The sequence below is a fragment of the Muntiacus reevesi genome, chromosome 12, assembly GCF_963930625.1.
Source record: "Muntiacus reevesi chromosome 12, mMunRee1.1, whole genome shotgun sequence".
NCBI classification, from domain to species: Eukaryota; Metazoa; Chordata; class Mammalia; order Artiodactyla; family Cervidae; genus Muntiacus; species Muntiacus reevesi.
This window is the reverse complement of record NC_089260.1, coordinates 46978236-46991968: the sequence shown is the minus strand read 5'-3', so window position 1 is coordinate 46991968 and position 13733 is coordinate 46978236. Positions and strand designations below refer to the sequence as shown.

The 13733-nt window shown below is 42.4% G+C and overlaps 1 protein-coding gene across 4 annotated transcripts in view; it reads left to right on the top strand.

Moving 5' to 3' along the window:
- The first annotated feature begins 3824 nt into the window (after positions 1 to 3824).
- PREX2 (phosphatidylinositol-3,4,5-trisphosphate dependent Rac exchange factor 2) overlaps positions 3825 to 13733 on the top strand; it is a 303314-nt gene continuing 293405 nt past the window's right edge. For all 4 annotated transcript variants that reach the window (XM_065902847.1, XM_065902846.1, XM_065902845.1 and 1 more), the window contains exon 1: positions 3825 to 4233. In XM_065902847.1, the coding sequence (XP_065758919.1) occupies positions 4093 to 4233 (141 nt within the window). In that variant the 5' untranslated portion in view covers positions 3825 to 4092. The remainder of the gene's footprint in view (positions 4234 to 13733) is intronic.

Below are 13733 nucleotides of genomic sequence, written 5' to 3'. Positions count from 1 at the left end.
AATCAAGTCTGACACTGTTTCCACTGTTTCCCCATCTATTTGTCATGAAGTGATGGGACCAGACGCCATGATCTTAGTTTTCTGAATGTTGAATTTTAAGCCAACTTTTTCACTCTCCTCTTTCACTCTCATCAAGAGGCTCTTTAGTTCGTCTTCACTTTCTGCCATAAGGGTGGTGTCATCTGCATATCTGAGGTTATTGATATTTCTCCCAGCAATCTTGATTCCAGCTTGTGCTTCTTCCAGCCCAGCGTCTCTTATGATGTACTCTGCATATAAGTTAAATAAGCAGGGTGACAATATACAGCCTTGACGCACTCCTTTTCCTATTTGGAACCAGTCTGTTGTTTCATTAAGTTTCCATAATTGGAAAGTGATTATACATTACATGTTATTGATAGATTATGGCTATGAGGAAGAATTGGGGCTAATCAAGCTAGTAGAAGGTGAGATAGGAGAGAGAAGAGAAGCTGAAAGGGGAGAGGATATACATATATATATATATATATATATATATATATATATAAAATTATGACTGATTTGTGTTGCACAGCAGAAGCCAACACAACACTGTAAAGCAATTTCCCTCCAATGAAAAAATAAATTAAAGAAGGAACTTTAGAGTCTTGCTAAAGTAATCTTATCCAAGCATTTGTTTAGTTTGCTTTGCCATAATCATTGTTTCTAAAATAAAATATGGCTTATGAAAACTGTATTTTGTCCTTTTAGGCAATACATTTGCCTAAAATATTTGTATCAGTGACAGAATTAACTACATGCTCCAGTATACCCTATGTTTATGATGACTAAATCGCCACCAAATTTAAGTTCAAGTAACTGAGGGATTAAGTATGAAGTATAAACTAAATTAATATTTTTAGACTGACCTCTTGTTCAAGACTCTTCAACTGTCCATTACTATAGCTTCAATGTGTCTATGACATTTTTATAGTTGCATAATGTATAGTCTCTTAGAAGCCATGGTAGTAAAGGAAATGCCAGAATCAAGTTTCTGTGCTAAGTCGCTCAGTCGTGTCTGACTCTTTGTGACCCTATGGACTATGCCCACCAGGCTCCTCTGTCCATGGGATTCTCCTGGCAAGAACACTGGAGTGGGTTGTCATTTCCGTCTCCAGGGGATCTTCCTAATCCAGGGATTGAGCCAGCATCTCTTAGGTCTCTTGCATTGGCAGGCAGGTTCTTTACCACTAGCGCCACCTGGGACTTGTAAATAAAAAATAGTCTGATGCTAACAAGTCTCAATTTAACATGATTGCCAGGCAATCAAGCAATCTTTTTTTTTTTTTTTTTCAGTGCTATTGTCTTTTACTGAACTTCAGCATCAAATCTGATCTATTACTTTACCTGGGCCAATATCAGTATTGAAAGGGCAAGGAAGCTAAAATAATCTATGCCTGAAATATGACCAGGAAAATGCTCTTCTTGCAAAAAGATGGCCTTGGATTTTCCGTCTTTCAGTCCAGGAGTTGTCCCACTCTGGGCCTGACCAAAAGAAGCCTACTGTACACCAGGCTTTGACTCTTTGAACCACACCAAGTCATGCATATGAAATGAATGTTATGGCTGAGCTAGTTTATACTCAACCTCTTTTCTAGATCTTATTTTCTACCATCTCCTTTTTATGGGAGGCTTCAACCTCATTAGTATTTTGGGGAAAAGCTGGACCCTGTCCATCATCTTGGTTGTTGCTCTTCTTTTCCTGGCAAACAGTGCCCAGAGTTTCAATAGAGGAAGCAGGGAAGGATACAACACATTCAGAGTTTGTGAAAGACCTTATTTACCATCAAAGTGAAGGTTTCCAGATACTCCAACTCTGTTTTCTTACGCTCTTAAGTCTTTGATGAGGAATTAAGAACTCCAGCCAGGGCTACAGAAGACGGAGGTGCCTGGCAGAAGGCACTACGTGGTGTCCTGAAGCTGTTCATTAATTATGAATGATGTTGCGGAGTGAGCAGAAACTATTAGTATCTTAATTTCTACATGAGCACTTCTGAGAGAAATCTGAATCTGCACATTTAAACAACTATTTTCTTGCTAGATTCCATTGCCTTTTCTTCAACACATTCTTTTGTGGGTTTTGTACAGACCTTTTCTGATGGAAGAAAATTGCATACACAGTTCTTCAATTGGGGACAGCTGGTAAGAACGAAATATTATTTTATCTAGATGAACACCTGATGGAAAGCATGATTTATTTACTTACTTTTTACGTTAGAGAAGGCTCCTGACTGGGGAGGAGGAAATGCATTCATTCTTGCTGCTTGGAGTACATTGTGAAAAGGTTCAATCGTATTTGATTTTCCCATTCATTATGGGGTGTGTGTTTCCTAAGTCTTCCGCTCCGTTCCTTTTGTTTATTGTTTACCAGGCACTGTGGGGTCTGCTCTTTAATGTGCCTGGTCCTTTGTTCTTCTGCCATAGGGTGTGAAGATATTTACTTACTTGTCCTCTGCTCTAAACAGCCGTGTGCAAAAGAAAGAGGAAAATTGCATCTTATCCATCAGCTCCTCATACATCATTCAAAAACTGTGCCCTTAGTATAAGAAAAGTACAATCCCTTTAGATTTCATTACAGAGGGGTATAGTGACTTATCACAAACCATGCTATGAAAAGACATCATCTGGAAACATGATAATTATTTTAATGTAAATAATGGGAAAGTCATCTTAATTTTTTGTTTCGTTAATGCTTTCAACTGTTGGAACAGATGAACATGCCACTTTCTTGCATCAAAACCATTCGCTCTGTGGTTTATTTAAATATCACTAGGGTGAACTGTTTAAAGTTGTTCAAAGTGGGAAAAAATGACTCTAAAAGATGTACATGGATAGTATCAAGACCAAAAATACATATGGATTGTTTGTTGCTTGTTAAATTAATTGCTCATTAGGACCTGGCTCTGGCTCTAAATGAGAAAAGGCAATAAACAGAAACATTAAAATCAGGACAGACTCTGTGGTTCTGTCCATTTTCAAATCCTAAGAACCTATGTCTACATCTGTACCTACATTTATGGATCTGTAACTATGTCTGTATATCTTTTGATGAGCAGTCAATAACATCTTTGTCTTTTCAATTAGTGACACTGTCATAAACCATAGCAACTCAGAAACAAAACTGGCACAAATATTCTTGCCTCTGGTTGAATTTACATTCTCTCCTCACGTTGAAAAAGAGTTATAGACATGCAAAAGCTCTCCCTCCAAAACACTACCGTGCCAGGACGATACTTATTGTATCTGGAGTTTATTGTATGGGCCAGGCTGTCACTTTCCCATAGCGTCTTCATTTATTATGCTAATTAACTTCCCCAGTGCAGGCAAGAGGGTATCCGCCTGGCGAAATAGTCTCGGTTGGGGGTTGGGGCGGGGCGGTTGAAAGCAAACCTGTTTTGTGCCTGAATAAAACCCCATCAATGTGTTTCTTTTCAAAGACGGGAGGGTCAATACCACGGTTGTTTTTGTTCCCATCCAGTTATGTAACCGTGGGGACTTGTTTCTTTGCTTTCAGGATTTGTACAAAACACATTAACGCTAAACAATAGGCGCGAGTCAGGGGAGCAAACCCTCGAGCTGTCTTGGAGTCCGTCCTCCTGGGTTTGGGAATCTCCAATGAGTTCCACCTCCAGTGCTGACTGTGTGTGTGCGTGTGTGTGTGTGCGCGCGCGTGTGTGTTTAGTTAGCTGGCACGCAACACACTTCCCCAGGGTTGTGCTTCCTTTTTCCTGAGATTTGGCGAAGGGTAAAGGGTCGGAGTCACATGGATACAAAGCATTTGATTAATGTCCAAGTCACCGCCAGGGCTGCCGGAGCCGCCTCCCCTCCAGCCCGGGCCGTGTGAGGCCAGAGCCGCGCGGGGCGCGGCGCGCAGGTCCCCGGGCCCCCGGGAGCGGCCTCTGTTGAGCTCCCCCGGCCTCCCGCGCCCGGCGCCCCCTCCTTCTTCCCGGGCCCCCCGCCTCTCCGCCGCACGTAAAGTCGCCCGTCCCACAGCGGACCCGGCGGAGGCGGCCACTTTCCCCGGCGGGCGCGCGGGACCCGGGGCAGCGGCGGGCGCGCGGCCGGGCGCCCACCATGAGCGACGAGGGTCGCGGGGACGGGCGCGCCGAGAGCGCCCGGGACCTGGAGAAGCAGCTCCGGCTGCGCGTGTGCGTGCTCAGCGAGCTGCAGAAGACCGAGCGCGACTACGTGGGCACGCTGGAGTTCCTGGTGTCGGTGAGCGGCGCGCGCGGGCGGCTTTGTCTGTGGGCACCTGGGTACCCGTCCGGGCGTCGCGGGCGCCCCAGTGTGCGCGCCCACGCTGGGGCCCCGGCGTGGGGATGCTGCATGCCTCCAGACGCGCCGGGGCCAAAAGTTAGCTCGCGTGGGAGAAGGTTCTTGTTCGGGGAATCTCTGCGGCTCCATTTCTCCTCTCTCACCTCTACCCATTCCCTGGTCTGCTCGAGTGCGTTGTGATCCCCCCCCGCCCCCTTCTCTACCTCTCTGGGGGCGGTTTGGATTTTCTTTGAAGACTCTTGGCTAGGTGATTCAAGTCTAGCTGCTACGTTCATGTACATTTAGTTTTTGTTTGTTTGTTTTTAATCCTTGATTCTTATGGAACTTGAGCTCATTACTCAGGTCACACGACAGTGAAGTCTCTTTAGTTATAATAATCTTTTGCGGGGGGCGGGGCGGGGGCGCGCACAGAGAGCGGCAGGGTTATGATCTCCAGCAGCTGTGGGATATTAAAGCCACAGGAACTGCTCACCGCCATCCCAGTCCTCCTATCTCCTCCCTCCACCGCCCAACCCGGGGTTTAATTCCCCACCCCCGTGGGTTCAGCTCTTGGGTCCCCTGTTCGCACTGAGCCCAGAGAAGCGGTGTAATAAATCTCCCATCCGGCGACTTGAGGATTTCTTGAAACTGGCAGGAACTTTGTTTCGGAGTTTCAGCTTGACTCATTGGAAGTGTGTGCTCTGAAAATGTTTCATTCATTTTAGAGCCAGGAGGGGCAAAACTCAGTGCAAGAAACTTCTTAGACATCACTCAGAAGCTGAATATTTTTCTGTTCGCTGCTGCAGAGACACAATTTGAGGGTAGGCTCCTCTCCACCGAGACGCGCAGGAGAGCATCATTCAGACACAGAGGACCTTTAGCCTTTGCGAAAATCTCCCTCAATCTTCTAACCTCCTCTTTCCACCACCCTATTCCATTCCCCTTGGTCTGCAAAGGCCAAACTTCCTGCGCAGTGTTCTGAGAGAGGTACACTATCTGCTGACAATCGTGATAGTGGAAATTCAGTTCTTGGGGTGAGACGCACTGACTGGCTTCTGGTTCACTTCTCAAATTAAAATCGATATACTTGAGCCCCCAGGGGCCGTATTCTTTGGAAAAGTGTGGATATTTGCAAATATACTGGTAATTGGTGATAAGTAGGATTGTTGTACACTTCCATGCGTCATTGTCGAAAAAGAATGCTTTTAAAGCAAATTTGATTTTTCACAGCTTCAGATTTGACTTTCATGAAACTTTGTTGGCGAACAAGTTCTTTGACTTTCGAAGAATCTGAGTAACTTTTCAAATTGCCTTAGGAACGTCTTTCTGGAGGTATAGGGGAATAGTATTGAGCAAAACACTCCTAGTTTACAAAAATAGCTAACGTAACCTACCTTAAAAACCAATGTGTTGATTTTTATTTAAAATATCAGTTTTTCCTCTAGTCTTAACACCTGATTACTTAAAATGATAATATAATTCTATGTAGAGTTAGGTAAGAAATTATGGGAGCTATAAAATAGGTTGCATTTTACTGTTAGTTGATCATTTTATGATTCATTATTTTTATCTCATTTATAAATTATGAACTCTTCCACTTTTCCTTTTCTTTATTTGCTGTTTTCATGTACATGTTCACACACACACCAACACTAATTGGCCCGAAAGTCTGCCTAAACAGAAGTTTACTCTGGCTTCCTTTTGGTTTTATAAACATTGAAAATTTAAGATCTACCTATAGTAGATCATTAGATTTTCTTTTGGGAGTATTATTTGTAGCAGCATTTAATTTGTCATCTGTTTTATGTGGTTACCTTCAGTTGGTTAGCCAATCTAGTTTTAATTTTATCCTAACTGATACACACCAAGAGCTTTAGAAATATTTAAACCCTTTGGCCTGGTAATTCCTGTTCTAGGAATCCATCCTTAGGGAATGGTCAGAAATACAGACAAAAGAAGTTTTTTTTTTTTATCTTTAAATAGCTGTAGTATTAAATAAGTGCAGTGGTAAATTTGTGGCAAACATTTGATAATGAATTTCCAATTCAAATTTAAATATTTGTTAATTAGTCATTGTTTTTGATTTCTGTCAAAACTTCAGCCCATCAGCATGGGTGAGGGTAATTCTGATCTTTATTACAGAGATGAAAAATGTATTTTTAGTTTTCCTGAGAACATGTTTTTACTTACACAGCCATAAAGGAGTAAGCAAGTTGTGTTATTTCTCTGGATTAAGTGATCATATAGCCTGAGGGGAAACTTTTTTTAATAAGATGGTTTCTCTTCTTGTTTCCCACCCTTGGCCTTTTAAGGAGAGAGCACCTCCCCCCTCCCCCACCTTTCCCACCATCACTTCTTCCCACCCCCAGATAGTCCGTGAACATTGCCTTTTTTATCTGCCGGTTTTATCAGTCTGTATGATCTATATGCAGCTTCTCTCCAGTAGCCACCCAGGCACACACTCCTTGTCTGAACAAGGCTCTGACCTTGAAGCTTGCTGCTGTCATTTGAGGGGTGCCCTCTTCCCATGGGTTGCTTCAGTCCTCTTGTTCTGCTCCTCCCTAACCCTTAGCAACCTGCTGGCTTCCTACTAGGCTTTCAAGACTCTTCATCGCCTTCAGTAAAACTTTCATGACTCCCTCCCTACATCTTGCCTGGGCTAGAGTGCTCACTGTTCAGTACCCACTCTTCTCTGTAGTTACTTCTTCCATGGAGCCAGAACAAGCTTGGGCAGGTATCTGACTAGCTTTGGCTCATTCTTCTAGAATGCAAACTTCTTGAGGACAGGGCCACATTTTACTCACCTCTGTTTCCCTAGACTTTTGTGTGGTCCTTGTGACATCCTAAGTACTCAATAAATGCTTACTGCACGAATGAACAGATGAATTATGAATTTGTCTTCTAAACCTCCTGCCCCACTTTTAAGGACAGTTCCTCAATCATCCCTAAATTCCTGAGTTTTTTTTCCCATTTGGTCTGTATAGATGGTGGAAGTTAGATTTCACTCAGGCACATATGTATTATGTAACAAGAAGCTTTAAGTTAAAAATGTAGTGTCTGGATTTAAAAGTGAAACTATTTAAATCAGGTAGCAAGGTATTAAGGACATTGCAGCACTGTTATTTATTTATTTGGTGTTTTCTTTTCAGTTTTATTTATTTATTTATTTTTTCTTATTAGTTGTAACTCTATGGCTGATTCATATCAATGTATGACAAAACCCACTGAAATGTTGTGAAGTAATTAGCACTGTTATTTAAATCCATTGCAGTCTAAATTTTCATTTGGGTCCTTGGATAGATTATATTATTGGAATTGATTATTTTTAGGTCTTAGGTAAAATGGTAGAGAGTGACAATTTGTTTGAACTTCTGTTCTTGTTTTGCTTGGGAAATGAAAGTCTAGGCTGCATTAGGAATACTCTAAAACATTTCTAGAAGAAAATGCTTTTATAGACCTAATATCCAGTGTTTGATGTCCAGAGTCTGGACAATAGTAGGTTGTAACTGGTTTCCTGGAGAAAGGACAGACCAGGGTCGATTTCAAGGGTGTGTCTTGTACGGTCGCACAGGGCTGCCAAGTCTGAAGGACCTCATGCTTAGTTTGATGCTGTGCCATCAGTGTCTTGAAATTCTTACTAATTTTATCTTGGAAGTTGTGCTTTGCACGTGAAGTCCAGTGGGACGATGGGATGTGAGCGGAACAGATACACGAAAGAAAAAAATACAGCTTCAGGCTTCAATAAAACTTTAAAAAATTATTTATTTCTTTATTTATGGGTGTTTGTTGCTGCTTGGCCTTTTCTCTATTTTCAGAGAGTGGAGGCTACTCTCTAGTTGTGGTGTGAGGGCTTCTCACTGCGGTGGCAGAGCACGGGCTCCAGGGCACAGAGGCTTCAGTAGTTGTGACTTCTGGGCCCTTGAGCACAGGCTCAGTAGTTGTGGCCCAGGGGCTTAGTTGCTCTACGGCATGTGGGATCTTCCGGGGCCAGGCATGACCCCAGTTTCCTTCATTAGCAGGTGGATTCTTTACCATTGAGCAACTAGGGAAATCCTTGAGTATCCTTAATAGCACTTTTTTTTTCTTTCCTTTTGAATAAAAAGCCTCACGTTTGAATTTTGCACTGGGCCTGGAAAATCGTGTCAACACGTTTCACTGTGGCAGGTGGCATTGAGGCAGGGTGATCATATAATTTTCATTTAAACTGGGACACTTTTGAGGATGCAGGGGCCTGCTATTAATAATTACACAGGGAAGCAGATGTATACTGGGATTGTACCTGGCTAATCAGAAGGCACAGTTATTTCCCATTGTTGGAACGTTAAGACACAGACTCTGAGTTCAGCTGTATATCTTTTCATAAACAAAAGATTCTGAAATTTGTTACCTGTCCAGGCTTTGCCCTCAGATACCCCAGAATCTGAGTCCTGTCTCTCATTGCTATAGAGAGCCTCAGATTTTGGTCAAGGTGAGTATCTGATTTGTGTGTCTGTTATGTTCTCCTCTGCCTTTTTTCTGTGTCTCTGAGTCTCTGCTTCCTCTTTCTCTGTGTTTCCCTTTGGTCAGTTTGGTCCTTCCCATGGTAATCTTGACTTTAAGACAGTGGCAGGTTGCAGTCTATGTAACAACAGTCAGAGTTAGTGTGGTGCTTTACAGTTTATACTGAGCAACTGTGTGTTTCTTGTCCGATTTGGCTTATTATACGTGAATCTCTTGTGCCCAGTTGTGTCCTACTCCTTGCAACCCCATGGACTGTAGCCTGCCAGGCTCCTCTGTCCATGGAATTTTCCAGGCAAGAATACAGGAGTGGGTTGCCATTTCCTCCTCCAGGGGATCTTTCCAAGCCAAGATCGAACCTGCGTCTCTTGCATCTCCTGCATTGGCAGGCGGATTCTTTACCACTGCACCACCTGGAAAGCCCTTGGCTCTTTCACATGGTGCTCCTGAGACCTCCAGGCTTCTGGGGTTGGGCTTCAGGAGCCCTTGGAGAGGATCCAGGGAGTTGAATTGTGTGACTTTAGGCTTTCCACCCTGGCACCTCCTCATGTGGCCCCACTGTCCTCTGATTTGTGTTTTTGCTAAAGCAGTTAGAAAAACCCCTCATCTGGGTAGGAAACTCAGAGAGAGCAGAGATAGCACCTTTACTTCCTCTGTATGCTTTACTTGAGCTCATCATGGTGCTTTGTAAACAGCAGGTACTCAAGAAAACAAATAGACAGATGAAGCAAAGGCAAACAAAATGGTTTGAATGGGTCTCAGTCATGATGCAGCATTTTGAGGTGAAGATAAATTGATTCAATACATAATAATGCATAGGCTTATGTTTTGCGTGGACCTGTGTGCCCCTCAGCATTATATATTGCAGGCTGAACCCTCAGTATTCAGATAATCACAGTGCCATCTGGGAGCTGAAGTGGTAGAGTAGTAAGCCAAGTATGCCAAGCTGAGTAGTAAGCCAGGTAGGCACAAGGGGTTCCCTCAGCCTGGGGTCGGGGGAAGGATGGGTAAGAGGTGATAACAGAGCTGGCTCCTGAAGGATGAGGAGGAACGTGCCAGACTTGGAAGAAATGTATCCATCCTGAATTAGTAAAACACATTGAGGCTAACCGTGGTGTGGCAGGCAGCGGTTATTATGATTATGCTGGCATGGCTTGGCATGCTCTAGTGCTGAAAGAGTCTTAACTAATGGGGATAAAAAGTCCTGTATGCTTTTTGAGTATTGGGAAGAGATGAGGTATGTTCAGACCCGTTTGAGAAGGGTCTGACTTAAAAGGGTCTGACTTAAAAATTATGACTCAAGTTAAAGACAGTGAGAAGTCAGTTGTGTGGGGCTTGCTCCCTTGTTGATAATAAGTCCAGGGCCTCCAAGGTTGGCAGTGGGGAGGGGTCACTTGTGGGAAGAAGTTGCCAGGCCAAGGTTCCCTGAATCTATGTCTTTGAATTTGGTCTTGGGACTCCTTCCTCTTGTTCTTTATTTGGTCTTGGGACTCCTTCCTCTTGTTCTTTATTTCTGCCACCTCCCTGGCCCTCTGGCTCCCCTGGTGTCTCAGATGGTAAAGAATCTGCCTGCCATCTGGGAGACCTGGGGTCGACCCCTGGGTACGGAGGATCTCCCAGAGAAGGAAATGGCAACCCACTCCAGTATTCTTGCCTGGAGAATCCCATGGACAAAGGAGCCTGGCAGGTTACAGTCCATGGGGTCGTAAAGAGTCGGACATGACTGAACGACTAACACACTGGCCTTTGGCTTACACTGCTGCTTTGGCCGTTCACACAAGAATGCAGAGAAGGTGTTTTCTTGCTCCTTTTAATCTGGGACAGTTTATAAACTTCCGAAAGTTGTTACTGTTTACTGAGGGAGTGCACAGATCAGTAATCCCGGAAACGACACAAAACATAAACATAGTCTAGCTTGTGTAACACGGGTTTCTGCTCCTACCAAAGTGATCTTGCTCTCCAGGTCTGCAGACCCTGCCCTGTTTTCATCCTAAACCTTAAGACAGCTCCTGTTGATCCTCCTGGCTGGACCCTACTCCTGGGCTGGCTTGACTGGGTTCTTTTTTTCGAGTCGTTAGCCTGAAGGTGTATTCTCGAGGATGGCGTCAGGAAGTAGCGCTTAAGATGTCTTGACTATTTACCGTAATTACAGTAGGAAACATACCATGAATTAAATGGGGCTCTTGCATAGTTCTGATATTTGGAGTGTTAATCATGTGACCAGAACTGACTTGCTGTCTAGGGGGATGTGGAGAGGGATGTGTCTTTAGTCTTAAGGCTTCATCTGCATGATTATGCTGTATTATAATTTGATAACATTGATATGAGTAGACTTTATTGAGATTAGCTTTGTTTCTTAGCAAGAGAATTCTATCAGCAGAGTTGAGGAACGAAGATTGAAGTCTAGTTACCTGTTAGGAGTTTCAAACATTTCACTGGTCCAGGTAAGAACGGTGCAATGTCTGATCTAAGGTAGAAACAATGATGAAGATAAAAAAAAAACTAAGCCCAAACAAAACTCTAAAAAAAAAAAGAATAATCAAACCATAAAACATCTAAACACCCAACAACCAAGAGACATTTCTTGGCTAGAACCATTAACATTTATGTTCACTCAGAAGTGGAAGCTTAAGTAGAATGGAGAATATTAGAATGGTTTCTAGTTTGAAGACAGGGTGGGGAGGGTCATTAACTTGAAATGAAGTGCAAGCGGCAGAACAGTGTGGGGAGGAGAAAAGTGAATTTTATTTTCAACTTGCTGAGTTCAAAGTCTGCTATAATTTTTGAAGATTAGAATGTGGAGATCAGAGATGGAGAAAGTAACTAATCATGTATGTTGAAGCCATCAGGTAGATGAGATGAAAGGGGAAGCAATTCAAGGAAGAAAACATCCTAACCAAGAATAGGATGTAGGATGTAATAGGATGTAGAGTGCCCTGGTAACTGGGACTGAGTTGTCAAGGGTTGAAACAAAGAACTGGGGTCAAGTGATCTCTTGAAAGCCAAGGAAAGATCTAGTTCCCAGAAGAAAGGTTCCTGTCAACTCTCAGAGGTTTACAGAAGTAGGTCGTGTGAAGACTGAAGAGACAACTGGATTTGGCGATTAGAACGTCACTGAAGTTTTGGCTTCAGGAACATGCATGAGCAGAAGCTTGAGAAGGAGTTGGAAGACATGACTTGAGTGGAAGCCGAGGAGATGAAGATGGATGGAAAAGCTATTCAAGGAGGCTGGTAGTAAATGCAAGGAGAGAAACAGGTTATAAACATTAAGGGATGTCTAGGGATGTTTGAGGGAGATGAGTATAGCTGAGGAGATGGAGATATTAGATAAAAAAGGGAACTAAAGCAGCTTCAGCAGAGCATCGTGGAAGTCATATGCATCGCTTGGTAAATCAAGAGCCACCACGGAGCTGGGAGGCAAGGAAGGCACTTGGCAAAATTTTCCGAACCATCCTGCCATGGAATATACCCACAGCAAAACGTCATGACAGTCTAAACTTTTTTAACTCTTGCATGTTTTAAAATTCCGGAACTGCTGGGACACACCTTTTGCATCTCTGTGACCACTCGCCAGCAGCTCTGCCTCCCGCATGGGGAGAGTGGGGTGAAGTGCGTGGTACAGACCATGGGTTTAGAGGCCCAATAACCTTGGTTAAAGTCTTGGTCCTGACATGTACAAACAGTGTAATGTTGGCAACTTATATAGCCTCTTTATGCCTCCTTGAATATCTGGAAAACAGAGTTGATACTGTGTCACAGGGCTGGCCTAAAATTTAAATCAACTTCTGTAGGTTAAGTGTGACTTTTTAAAATGCAACATACAAATTTAGAAGTCAGAAGAGGGAAGTAGCTTGCCTTAATTTATTATTATATCTATTACGATTAGGTTCAAATCTTGAAAATAATGATATAATCATTTTTTAAAATCATGATATAAATGATGTACAATTTATACATTACATTTAACACACATTGCAATCATTGCCCACACTTTTAAAAAAGAAACGCTGGTTTACCTGACAACATTTTTGTCAGATTACATATTTTCCCCAGTACTTGTCTTTTGAGTGTTTTTTTTAACTCTGCATGTATGCATGCTAAGTCTCTTCAGTCATGTCCAACTCTTTGCGACCCCATGGACTCTAGCCTGCCAGGCTCCTCTGTCCCTGGGATTCTCGAGGCAAGAATACTGGAGTGGGTTGACATTTCTTACTCCAGGGAATCTTCCTGATCCAGGGATTGAACCGAAGACTCTTAAGTCTCCTGCATTGGTAGGTGGATTCTTTACCACTAGTGCCACCCGAGAAGCCCTTTTTACTCTATACCTGGCATTATATTTTCATATATAATTTAATACCAAATTAAATTGTTATGCTTGAGTTTTAGGTATAATTGATTTGACCTAAAGATAATTGTTTTTATTAAGTATTTAAAATCTTATTTATAATATTTGTTTTTCATAATAGATGCATTTTTATTATTCTCAACTTAGTAAATGTTTCTTTTCTTGAAAGTGTGGTTGGGTCACCTTACCAGTAATTTTGAGCATAATCATTCAAATCTTGACACATCTAATAAAAACTTTGTTTTCTAATTTTTCCCTATTCTCATGAACTATTGCATTTGGTCTATGAGTTCTTTGATTGCAGTTTTTAAGACAATTGATATCTTAAGTTAAAGTTCTGATACTTAAACACTTTTAGTTACTGTGGATGATTTCAGACTTTGAATCCTTGAATAATTTTTTTTTAAATTCTAGCTTTGCCATATAGCTAAGTATAGTGTACAAAAAAAGACCTATTTCATTGGAGGATATCTAAGCCAAGGACATTATGTTCTAAATACATATTTTCCATGAAAAGACAGGCCCTTCATTTGAAAAGGTTAAATGGTATAATACTTAAGAAATGACCCCAGCTGGTTAAATTTAGCGTACTGATATGAAACTATTTTCTGGGTTTGTA